The 21,940-nt window shown below is 40.3% G+C and overlaps 1 protein-coding gene across 1 annotated transcript in view; it reads left to right on the forward strand.

The window, feature by feature from the left end:
• Positions 1-13,876: 13,876 nt before the first annotated feature.
• Positions 13,877-21,940, forward strand: part of LOC111237508 (leucine-rich repeat transmembrane neuronal protein 4-like) — a 101,232-nt gene continuing 93,168 nt past the window's right edge. Inside the window, exon 1 of the mRNA XM_022766631.1 lies at positions 13,877-13,880. Within this exon, the coding sequence (XP_022622352.1) occupies positions 13,877-13,880 (4 nt within the window). The remainder of the gene's footprint in view (positions 13,881-21,940) is intronic.

The following is a 21,940-nucleotide window of genomic DNA, read 5'->3' on the forward strand; positions in this document are numbered from 1 at the left end:
TTTTACAAATAATGTATAGCATTAAAGGAAAATAGCTGAGATTATTATGTGCATGTGCATGGCATGAGTGAAGTGTACTAGTAAAAAAAAAAATAAAATAAAATAAAAAAATTATTTTAGAAAAAAAACTATTTTTATAAGAATTTATCCAAACAATGGCAGCATGTGAGGCAATTCATCCAGAACTGCACGTTTCTTGCACCAGGAACAGTCGATGTTTGTGTACGCCAGTGGCCTCATTACGACTGACATATTTCAATTTAATGGGCACATTAATGTTTTCACTTGTTCTGTGCTTTTGATTTTTGGCCAAGATTCTTCTGTCATTTAACCTCTGTCCCTGTGGCTCAGTGTACGCGTCGAATCTGCTTTCCACATTTATAAATCATACGTTTCAATTGGCCCAGTGAATATGGCAAAAAGCCTTTGGAGACAGATGAAGAGGGGTGTGCGATTTTTAAAGCTATCAAGGACTGATAAGTCAAACTGATAAACCCCACAGTGGTTCCTCCAGTGGCCTGATCTAACATACCTGTTTGTATCAGGCTACACTGTCAATAGCACGCAGTGATTTGATCTCCGCCTCTGGGTCCTGTGATAATTACACTGCTAGAGCATCAATGAGGATTTATTGGTCTTCACTCCACAGTGTATAAAAGAGCCTGCCTTTAATCTTTGTGGGGTGAGAGCCTTCGACTTCTTAGCAATGTGTGAAAAGCCCCATCGTTTCTTTATCCTTGACTAATCATTAGTGGAAATTAGCGTGGACGGGGATAGAGTGAATGTGGATGCTGTGTGTGTGTGTGTGTGTGTGTGTGTGTGTGTGTGTGAGTGAGTGTGTGTGTGTGTGTGTTTGGGGGGGGGGGGCACTGCTAAAGATGAGGAACACTCGCAAAGTGTGTGGTTGGAACAAATGAGCCACATATGACCATGAGAGGCCAAGGACGAGCCGGTCTGTTCTGTATGGAGAGAAACATTTCACCAATAATGAGTAGACAAACTCATTAGCTGCAGTATGAAAATGATTTTCATTATGTTAGTCGTGTGTGCATCTTTCTGTCATCGTTATCTGTTTGCACATTTCACTCCGTGGCCACAAAGTTTTGAATGTGAGCAGCTCTTCTTTCAGTATCTACACAGGTTTTGCATGCCAGGTGCATTTCTCAGTGATCTGCCTCACGTCAGTCTCAAGAAAACAAACCTGAACCATCCTCTTTTTCGTTTTTTCATGACTTACGCAGTGCAATGGTCAAAATCAAACCTTGTCTCCAAGAAATTATGTTTCTATACAATTAAACTGTAATAGTAAATCACTGGATCGTGTTTAGAGGGGATGAATTTTTTTAATAAATGAATCGCTTCATTTATTAACAGCAGTGGAGTCACCAGGAGGTGGTTGAGGTGGATGGCAGGGCACACTGTCACACCAGAGAGACTGGGTTTCACGTCCAGAGCCCCATCTGTTGTTAGGTTTAGGCAACAAAAGCCCTTTGGTTAATGTTAGGGAAATGTCATGGTTTTGGTTAGGTGTTAGGTGTACACTGAACTTTTTTTGTATTAAACCAGAAGAGGATCTTTCACTAACCTTACTCTAGTGCTGTGAGAGTCTAAACACACCCATACAAAAGCTTCATAATGCAGTAGCCCCTCCAAATGGATATTGTACAGCAAGATATGGATTTTTTTGGTGGAAAAATAATATTTTACCTGTGAACATTTTTACTGAGATGTTCAGGATCGATGTAGTTTCGACTTGCCAAACGCATGACTGAAGTTGCCAAACCAGTGGGAATGCCGCAAAACTTTTTTTTTCAGGCATCCTGTATTTTAGAGCACGTATAAGATTTCCATTAGAGTCATTTCTGGCTGATCCAACTGAACGGGCATATAATATAAATCATCCACTCATATGGCTTTTTTGAGTCATTTTTTACTGGATCCAAATTGGTCAAATTGTGTCAGAAAAACAATTTTCAGGCCAGTGGCCCTGAGTGGTGAAGAACAGTTTCGACTGAGGCCAAAATTATTGCACATCTCAGAACTGTCCCTCTGAGCCTCAACAAAATTTCCCAACGGTTCCCAGTCAGTCACTTTAATGACACCACTGTGATGTCATGCGATTATGAGAACAAATCAAATGAAAGCAAAAGCAGAGAATAACAAACATATCTTACAGTGAGATATTATTCTATTTTTACTTGTTCTCATCTTGAATTACCTGACATGCTTTAACATGGACACTGGCTCTGTAATGCATAAATATCTACCCAGATTTTACTAGCGTGACAGACTGCAGCAACAAAACCTTTACATGTAATGAACAGAGAACAGGAGCTTGTTGCTTATAAATTCAACATTTCATTTGTACATTCCATGAAAAATGTACACATTATGTGCATGCTTTGAAGGGGCTATTTCTAAGTTTTCTCTGCCGCCGACTGTGGTCAAGTGGGTGGTGGTGATTGTCATTGTCATTGTCAAGACCTTCAGCCCTCGCTGCATTTACAAGACAAATGGTTATAATACGCCCTCTGAGCAGCACTCCGTCTTCAGGGCAGATCGGAGACTACAGTGAGTTGCTGTCGGAAAGTGACACAACGGGCCGGGGGTAGCTGGTTAGCGTGCTAACATCAGTAGAAGTAAAGACGTGATAGAGACAACACTCGTGTTGCTTTCCGCCTCTGGAGACAGCTCTTGATGTTTAACTCTGAATGTTTATTCCTCAATAAACAGCTGTTGATGCTAACGGCCGGCTTTGTAGCAGTAGCAAAATTTACAAGTAGTTCCTTTGAAGAAGATTATTATCACCCTACTCTGCAGTGTCTCTCAGCTCTAGAGAGAGAGAGAGGCAAATTTGCTGTTTTGGTTCACTCTCACCGCTCTCATCTGTGTCGTTTACAGATGCATGAGGAAGTTGTATTGAGTGAAAAGCTAAGGATAAACGCAGGCTGCCCAGCACCACAAGGCAAGAAACAATACTATTTTATCACCTGGTCCTTAGCCTATAGTGGAACATTTAGCAGCTGCAGAGCCAGATATTCCCCTTAGGAGTTGGTGGAGACTAAAACAGAACTAAAAGAAGAATGACTATTGAACTTAAATTCACCAGGTAGCCGGGAACGAACCTTCAACTCTCCGTCCAGTGAGTGTTTTTACATAAGCAAACTTTTCCTACAAGTTCATCATATCAGTTTAAAAGGTGAAGATATGTTAGGGTTAGCGTGCTTGAAAGTGTTTCCAGGCTTAAAGTAAATGTAATGTTTAGGCGTGGGTAAAGGTTAGAATAGCCACCAATGGATGAATTGCCCTCTAAAGTATGCTCAATGGTGTGCGTTTGTTCCATGTGCGCGTCAGTGTTGTGTATTCCCATACCATCCAAATCTATGTCGAGAAGCCAGTACGGTGTGCCCTTGGCCTAAGCATGTGAACTCAGGGGTCTGAGGAAGGTGACTCCCACAGTGTGTAATTAAACAGCAAACTGCCTCACTAAACATGGACGCTGCCCCACTGAGCGCCTCCTCGCTCTGGCATCTGTGCCCCGACACCAGACCGGCTTCCTTCGCCCGTTTTTCATGGCACTCCTCACGCTGTCAAAGAAGTCAACAAGCAAACGAGGGGAAAAAAGAGCTGTGCCATGCCGTCAGCATGACAGGTTATAAGTCAGGAACTCTGGAAAACACAAAGGAAAGTTTGTTTCACCTGAAGTAACAAATCTCAAAGTGCCTCATTATACTGTAGCTCCCAGAATGCAGAGGTGTCAGGTATTAGATAGCAGCAAAGGACCATTCTTTGAAGATGAGGTTTTATGTATTCTTTCGGAAAAATGCCATGAAATGTCAAAGACAACAGCACTGAAAGTGATATTCTCTCAGTTCTCTTACCTCTTTTACCTCAGAATATCTGAGCTAAATGCCAACATATGTTTGATATGAGAGAGACACACACATTTCATATCTATTTACACCACAAATTTAAGTGTAAGGCCTGGTGTGTTTTCCCATATCAGAGGCAGTGGTAACTGGTTTTGATTTAGTTTTAGAAAATGTCATTTGATTTTTGTTTTGGTCGACAGACGCTAAAGGCATTTTAGTCTAGATTTCGCCAGTGACATGTTTTGTCTCATTTTCGTCATACATTTTTCATTTTTATGTCTTCAGTGCATTGAGAGGCTAGGGCTGCCGCCATCATTGGGTACAGTTACTATGATTACAGGTGTTCCTCTATCTGTTGTGTAGTATTACAGACTGACTCACCTCAGTAAATCCAGTCAGCCTTTCCAAACTCTGCTGACAAATGTCATTATGCTGCCTGCATGTTTTTGTAGTTTTTTTGCAGCTAAATGTCTAATTCTCAATGGATTGTGGATTAATTTAGTCCATTAATCAGTTTCTTCCAATAACAGATAACATAAATGACAGACACATAACTTTGCAAGGTATTTTTTTATTAATAGCAGAGCAACAGGTCAAGCAGCTAAACCACCCATGAACTTTATAGGATATTTAATATTTAAAGAATAATTAATCAACCACAGTGTGTGATCCCATTTGTCCATCTTTCACATTAGTGTTTAGTTTTTAATCGACAAAAACTGTGATACATTTCGTCATAATTTTCATTTTCAAAAGTTACTTTTTATTCAGTTTTAGTCGCGTTTTCATTGTGAGAAATAGGTTATTAGATTATATTTTTCATCATAAACATACTTTTCATTAACAAAATTAACACTGATTAGAGGTCCCACAGAGTACCTGTGTTTTTTGACTGTATTTCACCTACTAGAGCTTACCTCATTATTATAAGCTTGGAATAGATGGATAGATAGATAGATAGATAGATAGATAGATAGATAGATAGATAGATAGATAGTAAGCTTCCTTGTTCAGGTGCTTTCTCACATGAAAGGAAGACAATATCAAAGCGTTTTAGAAAAACCCGAGATATTCTGCATTCATTGATGGTTAATTAACCTCCACAGGAATTGTCTTTGAAGCCAAGCCAAAAACCAGAGGTGCGGTACATGTCACATGCTTCAAGCAAACAGTGCACATTTGAATACAACAAAAGGCCATATCGCGCAAACTTCAAATACTCTCTTGCCCTGCTACAAGTAATAAAACCTTATATTTGTGTGGGTTTGAAAATGATTCTGTGCATTGGTGTTTAACCACGGTCACCCGTATGAAATAGCCTGAGACCATCTGCGATTTATGATTCGCTCCCAGCCTCTGGCAAGCCAGGCTGAATAATTTACATTGTGCTGAGGCCTACGTGCCCAGAATTTCTGATGCCAAAAATAGAGGGATGAGGGGAGCGAGTGGGATGAGGGGACAGAGTCAGACGAGCTACCACTACTGTTGGAATGTGGCACAAAGTGGGTGTGTCGAGGGAAAGGGAGCAGGTATAGCACGCTGAGTAATTGGCCAAACATGCTGAGTCACATGGAAGTGCTCTTCAGAGCCTTGCTAATCTGTGCGCCTCCAGTGTGTCACCATGACACCATAAACACTATGTGCAGGAATCTCCTTCCCCTTCCTCTCCAGCAGTAGAATGAGAGGCCCGCGCTGAGTCTGTGATCCACGAGTCAACAATAAAGTTGGTGGAAAGGATGAAAAGCCTTATTTCTCTTCAGCTGTCAAATACTATTCATTCATCTCACATGACAGTCAGAAATGGGAAACATCAAACAAACAGATGAATCTATAGTACATAAGCCTCAGAATAACAAATGTCGATGAAAGAGAGGTACAAATAATCTGTTTTGGACTCTTCGGGGGGAAATAAGTGGAGGTGTGTATTTGTGTGTATATGTTTTCTCCTCGTGCGCCCCTCGGCTATAACCTTGGCTGGCTCTGACTCTCTCACAGGTGAATGCTCTTTAACGAAGGTGCAGCCCCACCGCTCACAGCACCTCCCAAAGGGCCCCCGAAAACTGCAAGATGGGGAGAAACCAAAAAAACGTAACAGTGACCCTGTTTTTTATGGTTATTGCATGTGTTCATTTAGCAAAGGTCACAAGTAAAAGCCTCGTTAACATTGCTCGAGTTATAAAAAATAATGAGATACAATATGATAATGGCTAAATGATATCGCTTCTACAGAAAACAAAACAAAACAAAATACTTTTTGTTACTGGTATAAAATGTGTCCTTGAGGGTGCTTTTCTTGTGTCTTTGAACACAAAAGTAAGCAGGAAAACAGCGATTGCGTTTGGTGATAATCTTCAACTTGTGCCAATCAGCCAGCCTAATCACATTGGGGGATTTAATGAAAGTGGAGGACCACAGACAGCACAAAGTTAAACTGAGGCAGATAAGAAACTCCAGTGGCCTGTAATTGGACCTCATTGATCTGCTGGGTTTATAGATCCTTATCATCTCACATTATGTAAATTCTTCCATCTCACAAGAGCATTAGCAGACAACCCTTCTGACTTTAATTTTGACCCGTATGGTTGTAAGAGGTTTCCTATATAAAAGACATAGTGGCAAAGAAATGTATAATATAAGACTGTATTTATTCCCAGTATTGCCAACTGTCCTCTGTATCTCTCCGAAAAAACACAACTAAACTTGGTTGAGCACTTCCTTGCTCTCGTTTTGTCTTTCTAGTCATTTTTCTTTCCTTTTCCTTTTCTATTTTTTTATCCCTGAATAAAATCAAAATTATTTGTGTCAAATATCCCCTCGACTAAAATGAAACCTCACTGCCTACCCATGTTCAACCCATGTGAGCTTATGTCCACAGAGACCCCATGGGCAGTTGACAGATGGCAAGGCACTACCATACACAGATGCCCACCTCTTATCTCTCACGTCTATGCCAAGACAAAACACATGAAGCAGGCATGGTATCAAGCAGTTGGGATCAAAATCTGGGGAGAAACACTGAGGGAAAGTGAGGCACACAAAATATATATAGTGTGTCAAATAAGCAGAATCATGTCTGGCACAGGGAAAGTTCAGGAGTGTGTTATCCTCTTTATGCAAATGGTTATACGACTACAAACAGTAAACTGCTTTAAAAATCCTATTAGAGAGGTATAGAGCTACCTTGTGTATGTCTTTACATGTGTCTGATTAAAGAAAATATATAGTTTAAAGTGCCATATGAGTCTGTTTTCAATTTTTAGCTCCTTGATTACAAATCATTGAATATTTTTTACCTGTTAATGTTGAGCATTTCTCAATGCAAATCATACCGTTTCAGAAGTTTTGCATGAATTGGGGAAGGTAAGGCAGGAAGTATAAGCTTGTGTAACAGATACTATCGTCCAAGATTTCCATTATTGTCTATACCTCCCCGGCTTTTCATGATATCATCCATAAATGTAAATTTGCTACAGAGATTGAAAGAGAAATCTGAACTGACACCCACATGGGGAGTAGTGCAAAAAACCTGAAGTTGAATTATTAGCAATATGACAAGCCTTATAGGGGGTGCAATTGCCTCTGACAGTAAATCAGAAATTTTATTATACTAGGATAATAGATAAGATAGATAAGATAAGAAAAAATGGATTTCCAAAAACCTTTGAGTGATAGCAAAAGGGATTGTCATCCTGAAATATAGATCCATCTGCACTTCAGTGGAAAAAAAATGAGAACAAAGCCTAAAAAAGGAAATATTTCAAAAATTAAGAAAAATTTAACTAGTGAGATTAAATTCACAACAAGAGACTCCATGAAGATTTCTTATTTTACTTCCACCAAGGATCCCAAGGAACTTCCACCTGAAGTTTTTAAATTATATGTTGTATATCAGTTAAAGTGTCCTGGCTCTGATGCTGAGTTTGCTCCATATATAAACATCTGACATCATGTAAGGAATTTAAACATCTAACTGACACATGGAGCCAAACTGGAGACAACTCAAGTGGAAGACAACCACCTATGGACAATATTCAATAATGAAATAACTGAACCAAGTAAGCCCCAGTTTTGCTGTCAGCAGCCTTGAGCAGAGGTTTAAAAGCCTCCACAGAACTGGAATTGTTGGCATAATGTAGTCGCCATTGTTTGCTCATTTGCATTGTCGCTGTTGAATGTCAGAAGCTGTGTAGGCCTGTGACATCATCAGCCTAAATGGTGTAACTGCGCAATTAGCTAGCACACCTGATATTTATGTGCTGTTGTTTCCTTGTTACCTCTGCCTGCTGCTCCTGATGATGATGATGATGGTGTTACTGTAAAACTAAAAAAGCTTGCGAAATCTGCCACTACTCCGTCTGTTTTGGGGGTAACTTTACTCTTATATGTGCTGAATAATAGTGGATCTCCTTGTTTATGAAATATACTGTATATATTGACAAATAAAGAATCATATGATATGTTGGTACTGTTAGAATACAGGGCAGGAACTAAAAGGAAGGAACCACCATTACCTGCCTACAGTGCTGAATCAAACACTTCTTAAAATGGGTAATCACCCAGCTGGACTTCACACACGCTGTAATGAGCAGGAATCTTCTTTATGTACTACTGCAATAATGTCTATGATGAGGAACAAAGGGGACTAGTATCAGCAGCACTAAAGGAAGCAAAATGTATTACAATGGGAAATCGTCACATCATGGCATTTCACTACTTAAAAGAAACAAGTTTGGTTATTTTCTATTCATTGCTCCACACTCCGGTCCAGTACATGCAAGTAACACTTTGCTAATCAATAAGTCAATGAATTTATCAATCTTTAAAAAATGATACATTTTTCCATATTATTCAGATTTCACATTGCTTTCATTATAGTACAAAAATGAACAATTAGTTGAACTGATTTAGTTGTATTAGTTGAACACTGTCATTACATGATTATTTAGTACTGAGTTTGAAAAATCTGCATTTGGTCAACCACGGGCCACTTACTTGAAAAATGTAATCAGTTACTCATTAAATATTACACGCTGAAAAAGTTGTTAATTTTAGTTAATTGACTAAATACTTGATTGTAAGTAAGTAAGTCACTTTTGCGACACAGCCCAGCTCTGTCAATCGTGCCTTTAAACAACTCCAAAACCTCCACACCCACATGTCAAGCTGTATTCAATACCAACACTCACCTCTGGACAAAAGCGGGTGATTCCTCAGTGGCTGATCTTAGTGTGAAGACGTGACGTTGCCTTTTTCCCCCTTGTTGGTAGAGGCTAGCTGCCTACCCACAGTTCCAGCCCCTGTCTGGTCTCTCCACTGAATACAGAGAGACAAAACTGATATCAACCCTCAATCAGACTCCCAGTAAGTCGGCAAACAAGCACGCCCCCATATTTATAAAGTAACAAAGAATTACACATTAATAGTTTTACAGTTCGACCATCTAACCAGAATTCATTTGAAAAAAGTAGTGACACATTACTAAGTAATACATTTCTGTCCAAACGTGTTAACAATAATATGACTGACAAAAGGAATGAATATGGACTTGATATTCACTGTGAATGATTAAACAACCCGAGCACGTTTCCAGAGTCTGCTAATAGATTTTCCTTTTGTACAGAACTTAATGGAAAATAATGGATATCTGAAATGGGAGCAGGGATACATTCACAGTTCTAAAACACAAAATTGTGGTTTGCAGAATGTAAAGTATGTGGGTTGTAGAACCTGTGGTAGAATATACACAATCACTGATGCAGTCCTTTGACACCATATGAAACAACATCATAATGTAATACTACCCTTACCCAGTGCGAGAAAAACAAATAGTGTGCATTATCATGCTTGTTTAACATGATTCAAGCACTTTACATGTGTCTGATCATGTACATCCAAGCACCAAACACCTCAGCCCCAACCTGAGCTGCAATGTGTGGAACACAGCCCTCCAGATTGGAACCCAGCTTGGGGTAAAGGTTAATGGAAGCGACCTGCAAAACAGAGATTTACAACAACCACATCTGCTGTGGCAACCTTGGCATCATAACATTCTTTGTTCCAAACACATCTTTTTTTGAAGGAAAAAAAGAAAAAAAAAAAACGAAGAACAAGAAAAACTTTTATTTTCACATGGCTCTGTGTTTACCGTATAAGCTGTCCCTGGATATTTGCTCAGTGATTCACATTCATAGGTGAACTCGAAAAACTCAGTGTCAGGTTGAAAATTGCCTTGAGGCAGGTTAAGATTATTCTGCCAGGCTTAAGATCAGAGGAAATGGAAAAAGAAAAGAACACTAGAGAGAACAAGTCCCAGTCTAATGTGAACATGGGAAGGACAGAACAGAGCTGTCTCTCACCCTGGAGATAGCCTGAAAATATCTTCTGGTGTCAGAATCACTTAGACAGAACAGGTACACCAGCAAAGGCCATACATTCACCCATACAGTGCGGCCAATAACTGAACTGCATGGATAAACGTATGACCTGTAATTTGAACACAGCCGGTTCATCAATCTTTGCATGTATTTTGTATCCATATTATTCTTTTCTATTGAAAATACACAGAAAATTCTATAATTTTTGACATTCATCATAGAATATTTCTTGATCATAATGGTGCCCATATGCTTTTTATGTAATGTTTGGTTCCCAGCAGGCAATAGAGATTACCTTCATTTTCACTCACTGAGTCATGCATTCAGACGTTTATTAGATTTGCAAGCTATTACCTGTTTTAATTCTCACAAGAATATAAACAGTATTTACACACATTATTGCATGCTATCGCCATTTAAGAATTATTTCCACTTCATTATGCATCGTGTTATGTTCACAGTCTCCCAACCAGACTCTCAGTGTGTACACTTTAATGTGTATAATGACAATCTTTAAAAAAAACAAAACAACAAAAAAAAAACAAAAAAACAATAAGGATCTGGAGCATGTTTGTTCCATTTGATCTATGAATAGGCTCTGAGAGATCTCAAAAAGTGGTGTCATTGAAATCACTCAAGGCCTCAACATTTTCAACCTGAAAGATTGTTGAACATTGCCAGGCAACAAACACAGCTCCAAGCAGGGAAGAGTGTTACGGTAAATATTACCTGTAAAACTAGACTTTGTTTATAAGACACTTTTCTTGTTCAAGGCTCCTAACTTTTCTTTTCTTCTTTTTTATTTATTTATTTATTTATTTTATCTTGCATATGATGAATTCTACCTACCTGACACACACTTACACCAATAAGCAGATGCAATTCATTGGGTGGTATGAAAAAAAAAAGGTGAGGGTAAACTATACAGTTATATTTCTTGAGAAGATAAATCACTGTTGTAGCCTGTGGGCTGGCACTGTCTGTGTCTCCATAACTTCACAGGGTATTAATTGTTTCAGCGCCGTCAGCAGAATGGCCTCTGCTTGTTGAACCAAATCCAGAAGTAAAGTCATCAGCCAAATTGCATGGGAGCAGATACTGAGGCTGAGTTACAGTGCAAGACGCTGAATTTTAAGATGATGTTGGAGGATGTCTGGCTTCATTTTGGAAAAAAAAGAAAGAAAAAAAAAGAAAGGGTGGTCTGGAAACAGGTAACCAACACTGGTCAGATGAATGGGTGGAAGACTAAACACATCAGTGGATTGGTATCATGGCAATTTAGCAGAAGATGTAACATAGTCATTAAAGATGCAGCCATCATTGGTATTTTTGTGCTTATCAACACTGATCTACAATACTGCTTGGTATTTGTGAAGAGGATATACCATAAGACCAAGTAAAGAATGGAATTTGTTGGCAGTCATAGACCAGTGATTAGCAAGAGGTGCTGCAGGGAAAAAACCCCTGTGCTGCAGGGAAAGATTTTCATTTAAATAGACTTACTTTTCACAGTAAAAAAAAAGGTACAATGGTGTAAGGCAACATCCAGTTTTTTGGCATTTCTAATTTTGTAATTGGCCCTACTGGTGTTACCAATTTTTAACTGTCAGGGAGATTAAACTACTCTATACTATAATATGTTCTGTGAGCCGGTTTTTAATAAGAAAAAACATGCAAATACAGTAAGGATATACGCAGACCTGTGATATTTCACTCTGAATGTAGTGGAGTTAAAGTATACAAAATGTAAATGCTTAATAAAGTATGGCCTAAGTACCTCTGCTAATAAGTTGTCATAAACAAATATTTAACTGGCTTCATAAATTGTTAAACATGTTTTCTCTTTTCAACCAAATAACTTCCTATACTCTCAAGATATTCATTGAGAATGTGGGTGTCAGTATAAGGCCAGCAGTATTTAAGGTTGAAAGAAAAGTGGGCAACATAGATTAGTAACCCAGTGCAGACGCAATGCACATTAAAAATTCAGGTGCCCATTTCTTCCTTAAATACAGGCAGCTGGGGGTGGCGCAGAGGGAGGCCGCTGTCGATTAAGTACCATTGCATTTCCAATACGGGTTAGTGCGGAATGTTAAGTAGAGTTCTGTTTATGACTGCTGGTTCAGTCGTTTTTCATAACCCGTTTACACTGAGAGGAAACAGACCCCTGGACAAGTTCCGGGAAACACTCCGCCTGCATTCACTGACTCCAATGCATCATTTCAGCACCATGGACAGCGTTCTGCAGCACTTCGCATTGGTTCACAGCGTGTGATTATATAGCTGCCTTCGCAATGGACCTCATTCTCCACACACAATAGCTTTGTGGATATGTGTATGGGCAACCTTTGAGGACACACATGACAATATGCACACACCATAAACTTCAAGACACTTAACTTTACCCCAAACCTCGCTCTTTACCTTAAATCTGAAGCTAACTATCAAGAAAAATGTAACCCCTCTCCATAAAAGATGAAGATCTAATACTCAAGATGGTCCTCACAAAGATAGAAGAGCTCACGCATACGCAAACATACTACAGAAAATACTATTTCACCGTTGGCTACTTAATTTCTCATCATGTAGCCTACATACGCTGCATTCATACATACTTAATTCTTAATTATTATGATATTCATCTGATAAACATGTTTCATTGTCCTCAGGCAAATAAAGACGCGGTTCAAAATGAAGGGACCGTTCATAATAATATTTGGCAACCTTGTTTAAAATCGTCTCACCGGTAACGTTTAACTCACGACGCAGCCTCGGACGAGCTCACGGGGTCGCAGTCTCACCAGAAGAGGGCATTCCGCTTCTGCCTGACAAAGTTGCTTTGACATGCAGACGTGATTAACAACAGCGTCATGCTGTATTTCAAACCGAGCCACGGCGACAATGAAAGGAACATTTGGACAGAAAGGTGGATAATTGGATATGTGGCTGTTCCGCGAGACTCGCTGACAGCGTTTCACAGAGACTTGTGGATAAGCCACCGTTACTTTTCCTCTGTGCGCCATGCGCGGATCACACTGAGCATCCTGTAGAATAGAGACGCCGGGGTTTTACTTGGGAGAGGAATCTAAGGGCTGCTCGACTCCTCTGGAAAATTACGACTTGTTTTCTCTCTTTCTTTTTTTTCTTTTCATCGTGTCACTGTATTTGTGAAGTTTTGCAACAGGATTTTCGCGGAATCTCTTTGCGCATGTAAGACTGACATGAATTACTTGGATGTGGCTTCGTTATTGTCTGCGCCTACTGCAGTACTCTTTTTGGCTGTAACTTGAAAAAAAGAGAACGATTCTTCTGCTGCGAAGACATGGATAGGGTGTACTGAAACCGGATTTGTTTGTTTTTTTCTTTACCTCCCTTTTTAATCTGGAATTGGAAGTAAATGACATTCGCCCCGGTTCATTTGTACGGTTGTAGATGATGTTGTAAACCGGATAGCACACCCAGGTCCGGGAGAGTAAAGGGCAGGTGCGCTTTGGAGTCGGCGGCTGCGCGGAGAGACCGGGTTAGTGGATTAGGACGGTACCTGTCTGTGGAGAGCGCGTCATGCGGACTCGGATGTCGCGCACCAGAAGCCATTAAAACCTGTAGGCTGGAGCTGACAGATACGCGGATATGGGTAAGTTCTGTTTATGTTACCATCTTTTTTTCTTTTTTTTTTTGATAGCGTGGGTTGTTGGAAAATACACTCCAGTTGTCCTCCTTTCTCATAATATACCCCCCAAAATGCCTCGAGTCCTCGGAGCAGAATCTGCTCTGAATCAGATGTTTGCATCAAAAAATGGTCGTCTTTTCAAATGTACTGTTGGAGCATCTAATGAGGGGGTTTGGTGTCTTTTGCGAAGTGGTTCGGGGAGCTTCAGGAATGTGGCAGAAGCCTGTGCTGTAGCTTGTTAGTCGCAGAGCTGCAATATATTGTTTCCTCCATTTCCTGGCGCTATACATTATGAGACACTGAGGATACTTGTGTTGTATTTCTGCAAGACTGTGCGCTGATTCACGAGCAAATCAAACAAGCCTGTTTGTCTAAGTGAGGTCTGTCCATTTTTACCCCCCCCACCCCCCCCACCCCCCTTTCGACTAGTTAGAGTGGCTGGCTCATTGACATGGACTGGAATGCTAATCACGGTAAATGTTGGAAGCCAGTCAACTTTATAAAGCGTGGTCCTGCATAATCATTGATTGTCCTTAATCGGTACGCACGATGCCCATTGTCCAGTTTCAGCCCGCTACTGCTGCTGCTAACGCCTCCCCAAAAACTCTTGTGGGCTGAAGGCACCGGTCGTGCAGGTTTTGCTTAGCAGACTGATTCTCATTCAGGAAAGCCGTCGTGTTCTGCACCTGCCATCAAGAGGGACTCTCCAAATCGAGCATAAAACTGTGCATCCATGTAGCCTATCACTACTCTCTGACTCGCTCCCTCTCTCTCTCTGTGTCTCCTCCAGTAACGCATGATCGTATTTGTGTCTGTGCGCGTTCACGTGTGTTTTCCTCATCTTATTCTCAGTTCTGTATGATTACAAATTACCATTTTGCTCTGTTCTGTTTCCCATATGCGTGCGCACAGTTACACACTCATAACCCACATCCCACCCCCTTCATGGCCCCTCTTTCACTCCGCCCCCCCCAACATTTTTTTAAGCAATCCGAGCTTCTTCCACCGTGTGTACTCTCTTGGTCTGATATTCTTGTCTGAAGTAGCCTAATCTCCTCAGCCATTCTTAACTAGTATACAAATGGCCAAGTTCACTGGTGGTGCTGTGCCATTAATTGTAAGGCCGCATGATATATCGACCCACAGTGGGTTACTGCACCACATCAATATAAGCTACAACAGCATACAAAGCCCTACAGTACAGGCTGTAGGAGCTCAGACATCAATTTATGTATACTGCAAGGCAGCCATATATGGTTAACTCTAGAAGTCTGGTTTATGGTCTGGCTCTTAATTTGATAGGAGACCATGTCAGAAAACCCTGCATAGCTGAGGTGCAGTGATTTTTGACTGGGACTCACGTGCAGGCGCAGATGCACTACAAAACACATTTGTGTTCAGGTGCACAAACTGCCCCCCTCCCCTAAAGAAAAAAAAATATCAACTTTTGTCAACCGTATATCTTCATGCTGTTGCCCACAATTATTTGATGATTACATGGCACTGTAGTCTCAGTTATCCACCAGTGTGGCTGACTGTGATGCTCTTCATTAACAGCATGCAATGCACTTAAGTTTCATGGACCATATCATTAGAGATCTGCTTTGCAGAAAGGGAACAGTGGAGTAGGCATAGTGGGAAAAAAAAGCCACAGACAGAGATGCAGATGCAGAGCTTTAAGATAAATTTAGAGGCCCAAATGACATTTCACACACCTTCCCTGCGTCTAAAACATATTTTTGCTGCAGAAAAAAAAAGTATATGCCACCTGTCTGCATGATAAGAAATTAAATGAATGCAGTGTTAAAATTGAAATCAGTGCCCTATCAGTCATACCGCCTCTCCTGAGTACATTTCAGAGTAGCACGATACAGGCAACAGATGACCTTCTGCTGGCCCTACAGCATCCAACAGGCAGCATTCTTGAAATGTCAGGTGAAGCAGGTGAAGAGGGGGGGATCAACAGGCCCTTTGAGGGCAATGTCTGGGCATTTGTTATTTACATCTGCTTATTTTCAAAGTAAAAAATCAATGGCTCATGAAGCACTGGGGATCCAACATCCATTATCTGCAGTGTGCCTGCTTGTCCTCGTCGGGATTGCAGGAGCCTGGTTGCACTGAGCCACAAGCTCAGAGTTCACACCGGAAAGGTTCACTAGTAACTCTTGGTATGAGGGCTAAAATAATTCAGCAATGTTTGACAATAGCCTCAGTCAAAAGAAGAAGTTAGAGTCCACAGGTGAGCTCAGTGTAGTTCAGCCTGCTAGGTTAAGATGATGATATTCAACAGAAAAGATGTGCTATAGGTAATGCCACTTTACTGGTTGCACATCTATACTCTTAAAGGACTCTTAGGCTCAATCCCATTTCACCCCTTGCCCCTACCACTTAGCCCTACCCCTCCATTTTGCGCGTTCACATTTAGGCGTAGGGTGTCCAGATTCTTGTTGAGATAGAGGGGTAGGGTGAAGAGTAAGGGACTAACTGGCCCTTCAAATGAAGATTTTTCAGTGGCACACTTCAAACAGAGTGTTGTGAGATATTTCCCCAAATGCCTTGCGAATCACCGGCAAAATGGCTGCGGAACCAACCCAAGCGACCTAAGAAACTCACAAATGTAATTTTCTCTTTTAATAAAGATTTAAGAAGTACGACAACCATTGTATTGTCTTAGCTTAATGTTGTTTCAATGAATTATGGCTCTCTTCTTCAAAAAATCGCTTGTAGTATGCTGATGTCTCGTTATAGCTATCGTTAATGTTACATCTTTATTACTGATTTGTGCGTGAAAATCCCAGATTCTGGCATATTTTCATGCTGCACTCCCACCCCATTTGATGGCATAAGATGACCTAAATTTAACTGACACCCAGCAGCAATTTCGCTGAACTTTACCGCTCCCGTATCAATGCAGACTGTCGGGGCTGCCTACATAGCATCGCGAACAATAGCCTGGTTAGCGATGCCTAACCTAGCCTAGCAGTTTTTTTTGTTCTTTTTTTCAATTGATCGATTGATGCGTGAAATTGAAGTTGTGAAAATGTCCAATTTGTCCATGATTTTCACGTGTTGACAGCACATTGAATCCCCGGCAAAAACATGTTGTGTCTCCTTATGTAAAAGCAATCGGAGACTACTGATGACGTATTGCGTTCTTAAAGGGGTGTCCCATTTCGTGGGGGTAGATTTCAACCACTACCCCTTGTAACTCAGTTCAAAGGGGCAAGGGGCAAGGGGCAAGGGGTAGGGGTGAAAATGAGAAATGGGATTGGGCCTTACTGACATGATGCATTTTCTAGTCCCCAACTATTACCCTAATTCTGACTAAGTATGATGTCTTTCTGCTTGAAGAACTAAAGTGTGTGTTTTTAGTGGTTCTGCACCGTTGGATTCATTGGGTCAGACTGATCCGAATGCTTCTTTTTTCCTGGAAGCTATTATAAGAAGACATACACACAATCTTTACCTGTGAAGTTACAACACCGCTTGTATCAAACCTCAGCGCCTAGAACAGAATTTCCATGAGCAATGTTTCATTAAGAAATAATCATTAATAAATAATCAAATAATTAATAAACAGGAGGAAAGCTGTCTGCTGGGAACTGTTTATTTACCCTCACATTCATGTTTTTTTCACCTAATAGGGTTCTATCCAAAATAATCTCTGAATCTGCCACATCTAGCGATGTGTTGTGTTGTCACAGTAACCATAGTGAAAAGTACTGTAGAGAACTGCATGTGGCCTGAGACATATACTCCACTGCAGCACAGTGAAGGGTGAAGGCTGACTGGTTATTCTCCATCACTCCACTTACAGGGAGCTTATATAATTTTTCCAGATGTTTAAATACTGAATACTAAATATGTTTCTGAAATGAAAGCATAGAAGAAATGAACAATCAGAGAAATTGAAAACAACATAGTCATGGAATGTTTTTTTTAAGACTCATGCATGAGCAGTTGTAGTTTCAGTTCTTTCTACAATGTTTCAGAAGTTCCCATGTATGTGTTGTACTTGCAGGTTGCTTATCTAATACATATACAGAGGGGTCCAAAAGTCTGAGACTACTTTCCCATTCAAGTGAATGGGACCCCACACCTGTGTGTTTGTGTTCACCCATTCATCACTCATCATTGTATTCATCAATACACCCAGCGGGGATCTTCTCCATTCTTCCTGACAAGTGCTACAAATATCAGACTGACACTTCAGGTGTCAATGTTTTCTGTTGTCAATGTTCTCTGACCACTGTTGAAATGGGTCTAACTTGGCAGGCCTTGCTGTCATCTCAAAGATAATTGGAGACTAATAGAATAGCTGAGGCTGGTCTGGGGACGTCCTTCCCTGTGTGTTAGGCTGCTGTCCAGCCTCTATGTGCAGTCAAGGCTGAGGCTGGTAGCAGTTTTGTCAATGACAGGCACCAAATAGCAATAAGCCACTTGTGTGCACTCAAAGTGCACCAGTTAGCGAGTCCATTTGCCAAGTTATTAAGCTACATTTGGTTTTATTTTAGGTCAGCAGTAAAGTGCACTTACTCTCTCTATGTGTTAGGGTTGAGAGGCAGAAATAGCTATCTTCTCGTGCTGAGGACAGCAGGGCTGTCTGCTACATAACAAAGCATTACGCACACGCCTTCAGACAAACTTTAGCTTTGACTTATCCATCCATATTAGATGTAGACAGATAACTGCAGAGGACGACAATGAAAAATGAGAAGCAAAGGTCTCTGTATTATCAGACCGAACACTAAACAGGAAGAGAGAAAAATATACAAAAATTGGAAGAAAGCAAGACGGTCGGGGAGTGAAAATGGAAATTGACAAGGGAAGTGAAAGGGCTGAGGACATGGTTTTGATCACATGCATAAAAATAGACTTCACATTGTAAAAAAAAAAAAAAAAAACCTCCTGATGACTGCAGGGTTCAAGGACATGCAAAAATTGCATATTTTCAGAGGGACGGAGAAGGAAATGGAGGAGAAATCATTCATCTAAGCAGATACAGCAGGAGAACAGTAATGGAGAGGGGTACGTCATGTAAGAGGTAATAGAGACGCAAAGCCCATGAGTGACACCCCAGAGAGTGACTTGTGCTCCTTTGTGAATAAGATTAGAGGAGTACTGCGGAAGGAGATGGCTTACAGAGGCATTAGCGCACAGAGCGCTCATTAAACCACATACAGTGTCAGTAAGGGGGAGAGAGGTGTCTTGTGAGGCAGGCTCTATCTGAAAGAGATGGCGGAGTCACTTCTAATAAAGCATGCGTATTATGCACATGGGGAATAAAAGCAATAGGGGGATTGTTTCTGCGTCCTCCTGGGATACGAGTCAAACATGAAATTTAGAAAACATGCATTCATGTTTAACAGCCCACACATTGTGTTCCCCAGTCAAATGTGTTGTCTATTAAAATTCCCTTAAATGCACATGGAACATTACACACGGGCATTTTCCTGCATCAGTATTCTTATGCCATCCCTACCTTTTTTTTATTTGCTAAGCCTTTGAGGCACAGAGTTGTTGGCAAATTAGTTAAAGCCACATTCAGAAACCCGAGAATATAAGAAATTGGCTGCCGTCAGAAACACTGGATCCTGTGATCGCCATCTTTCTCTCTGCGGTATTAAAGTGAAAGTATCGCAATGGTGGGATCTGAGATGAAGAAACGTGATTGATGTATCTGTAGGTATAATCAATAGTCAGCACAAATTATCTGTACAGTTCCATGGTTCCCTCCATCTGTAAGGAATGATGAAAGATTCCTCTGAAAAACAAACACTCGCTCTCCATCACATTCTTACACAAACACACACACACACACACACACACACACACACACACACATACACACACATGCACGCACAGAGAAATACACACATACAATACCCATATGGGATCAGCAGATGCTTGGCAAGGAGTGAAATGGCTATGTTAGATAGCATATGCTGTATGATGCCTCTCAGGCACTCAATGTCAGGGAATTATTTCTGACAAATCCTGCAAAGATTACGGAAAATGCTAGAAAATTGAAATCAAGTTTGATGCCTCACAATGTTCCACAAGTCTCACTAAAGTCTGTAGAGTCCATGCTTTAGCTCAAGTTCATCATAAGTGTAACACGTCTGCATGTAACACGTTCAGTTTAATGAATTTGAATAGCACAGTGCCTGCCAACATGTTATTTTGTAAGCTAATTAAGGTGCGAACTACTTCTATCCTGACATATGAATCTTATCTCACTGTGATAATGGTAATAAAGTCCAAACTTGATGATACTACCCCCCCCCCCCCCCCCCCCCCCAACACACACACACACACACACACTCCCCATACCACCTCCTCAAGGGGAAATCAATGCATCTTAATGACAGATCATTAGTGGCTCTGTAAGGGGGAACGATTTTAATGGAAACAACTCTGTCTCACCTCAGTACAAGGAGTGATATGACGAAGCCACTGACCACTTTTGCCTCACTTTTAAAATCTCATGTGAAACGGAGCATCCACTCCCAGACAATGGAGAAATGTATGTTATGAATATGTCAGTCAGTCATTCTCTACAGACACATTTGGCATTCGGGTAGCTGTTTTCTGTAGCAGAGATGAGTTGTGTAATTCCATAGGGGTCATGGTTTTTTTTTTTTGTTTGTTTTTTTTTTATCTCTTTATTTGGACCTGTGGAATGCAGAGGTGATGATTCATGCTGAACCAGGTCCTGCTTTGGTTTGGTTGAACATGAAATGGCTGGAGTCTAAATTGAAACGCCTCCAGGATTGTATACACAACCATCAGCTCTTGAATGTTAACTTGCTCTGTATAGTCTGCCTTTTATGATTTATCTGCTTCTGCCATTGGTGCGGTGATGGCTTATAGGATGACTGAATACAAACACAAGATAAAAATATGAGTGACTGAATTGCAAGTCGCTTCGCTTCAACATTGATCGTCAGTGTGTATTCACTGTAAACATGCAGCACAAATGATATCAATCCAAACAGCTAAGACCTATTCCGGGCAATGAGGATATGAAATGTTTTTGTGGTTAAAATTAAGCTGCGATGTATAACACCTAAGGACTGCATAAATAATACTGAGTAGTATATAACAGGGCCTAGTATTTTTTTACATTAAAAGAAATAAATAAAAGTTCATAATCACTGTTTTTATTTATTTTATTTAACCTTTATTTAACCAAATGAGCAAACTATCAGACTGGACAAAACAACATTAAAAACACAAATAACTACACTGAAAACCAGGTGACAGTGTATAAAGGCTCAAATAAGCCTCTATACAAAAAGAAAAACACAACAGCAACAACAACAACAACAACAACAACAAACAAACAAAACTAAAGACAAAGACAACTGCTAAAGGAATCCTTCACCATAGATTTTACGGTAACTTTGACTTCAGGCTGTAATATCAAGTTCTTTAGTTTAATTCCCCACTGTGAACAATTCCAAGCCCCAAAACATGAAAGCTTTCTTTCCTGTCTCTGTCAAAACGCCAGGGACAGACAGCAGATATGTGTCTTGTGATCTAAGATCATGGTTGGAAGATGTATTCTGTGACATAATAGAAGTTTATCTGAATGTCTTTATAAATAAAAACATAACAGCAATTATAAAATTGGGAAACTAATAAGAGACACTCGCAGAACACAGGTGAAGCAATAGTGTGCAGTGGTGGGAGTATGTCACGTTTTACAGTTTACAAGCAAGTGCTTAATTTAAATTTTAAGTCATTCCGCAAAATGCAGTGATTAGGTCATGCTGAGCCTCAAGCCATGAACTTAACCTTTACGTTAGGCTACATAAAATATAACAAACTGATGTAATTCCTACAACTTATCAGACTGTCATTTGTCCTCTGGATTCACAATCTAAACTGGAAATATTAAAAGTTATGTGAAAAATAAACTCTGCAGTTGCAGAATCTTTCTTCTTTGTACCTTTTAATCTATAGATAAAATAGCTCACTCTGAGGAGTGATGAGTCACAACATTCACAATTTCAAACTAT

The sequence above is a fragment of the Seriola dumerili genome, unplaced genomic scaffold (genome assembly GCF_002260705.1).
Source record: "Seriola dumerili isolate Sdu_G_001 unplaced genomic scaffold, Sdu_1.0 BDQW01000877.1, whole genome shotgun sequence".
NCBI classification, from domain to species: Eukaryota; Metazoa; Chordata; class Actinopteri; order Carangiformes; family Carangidae; genus Seriola; species Seriola dumerili.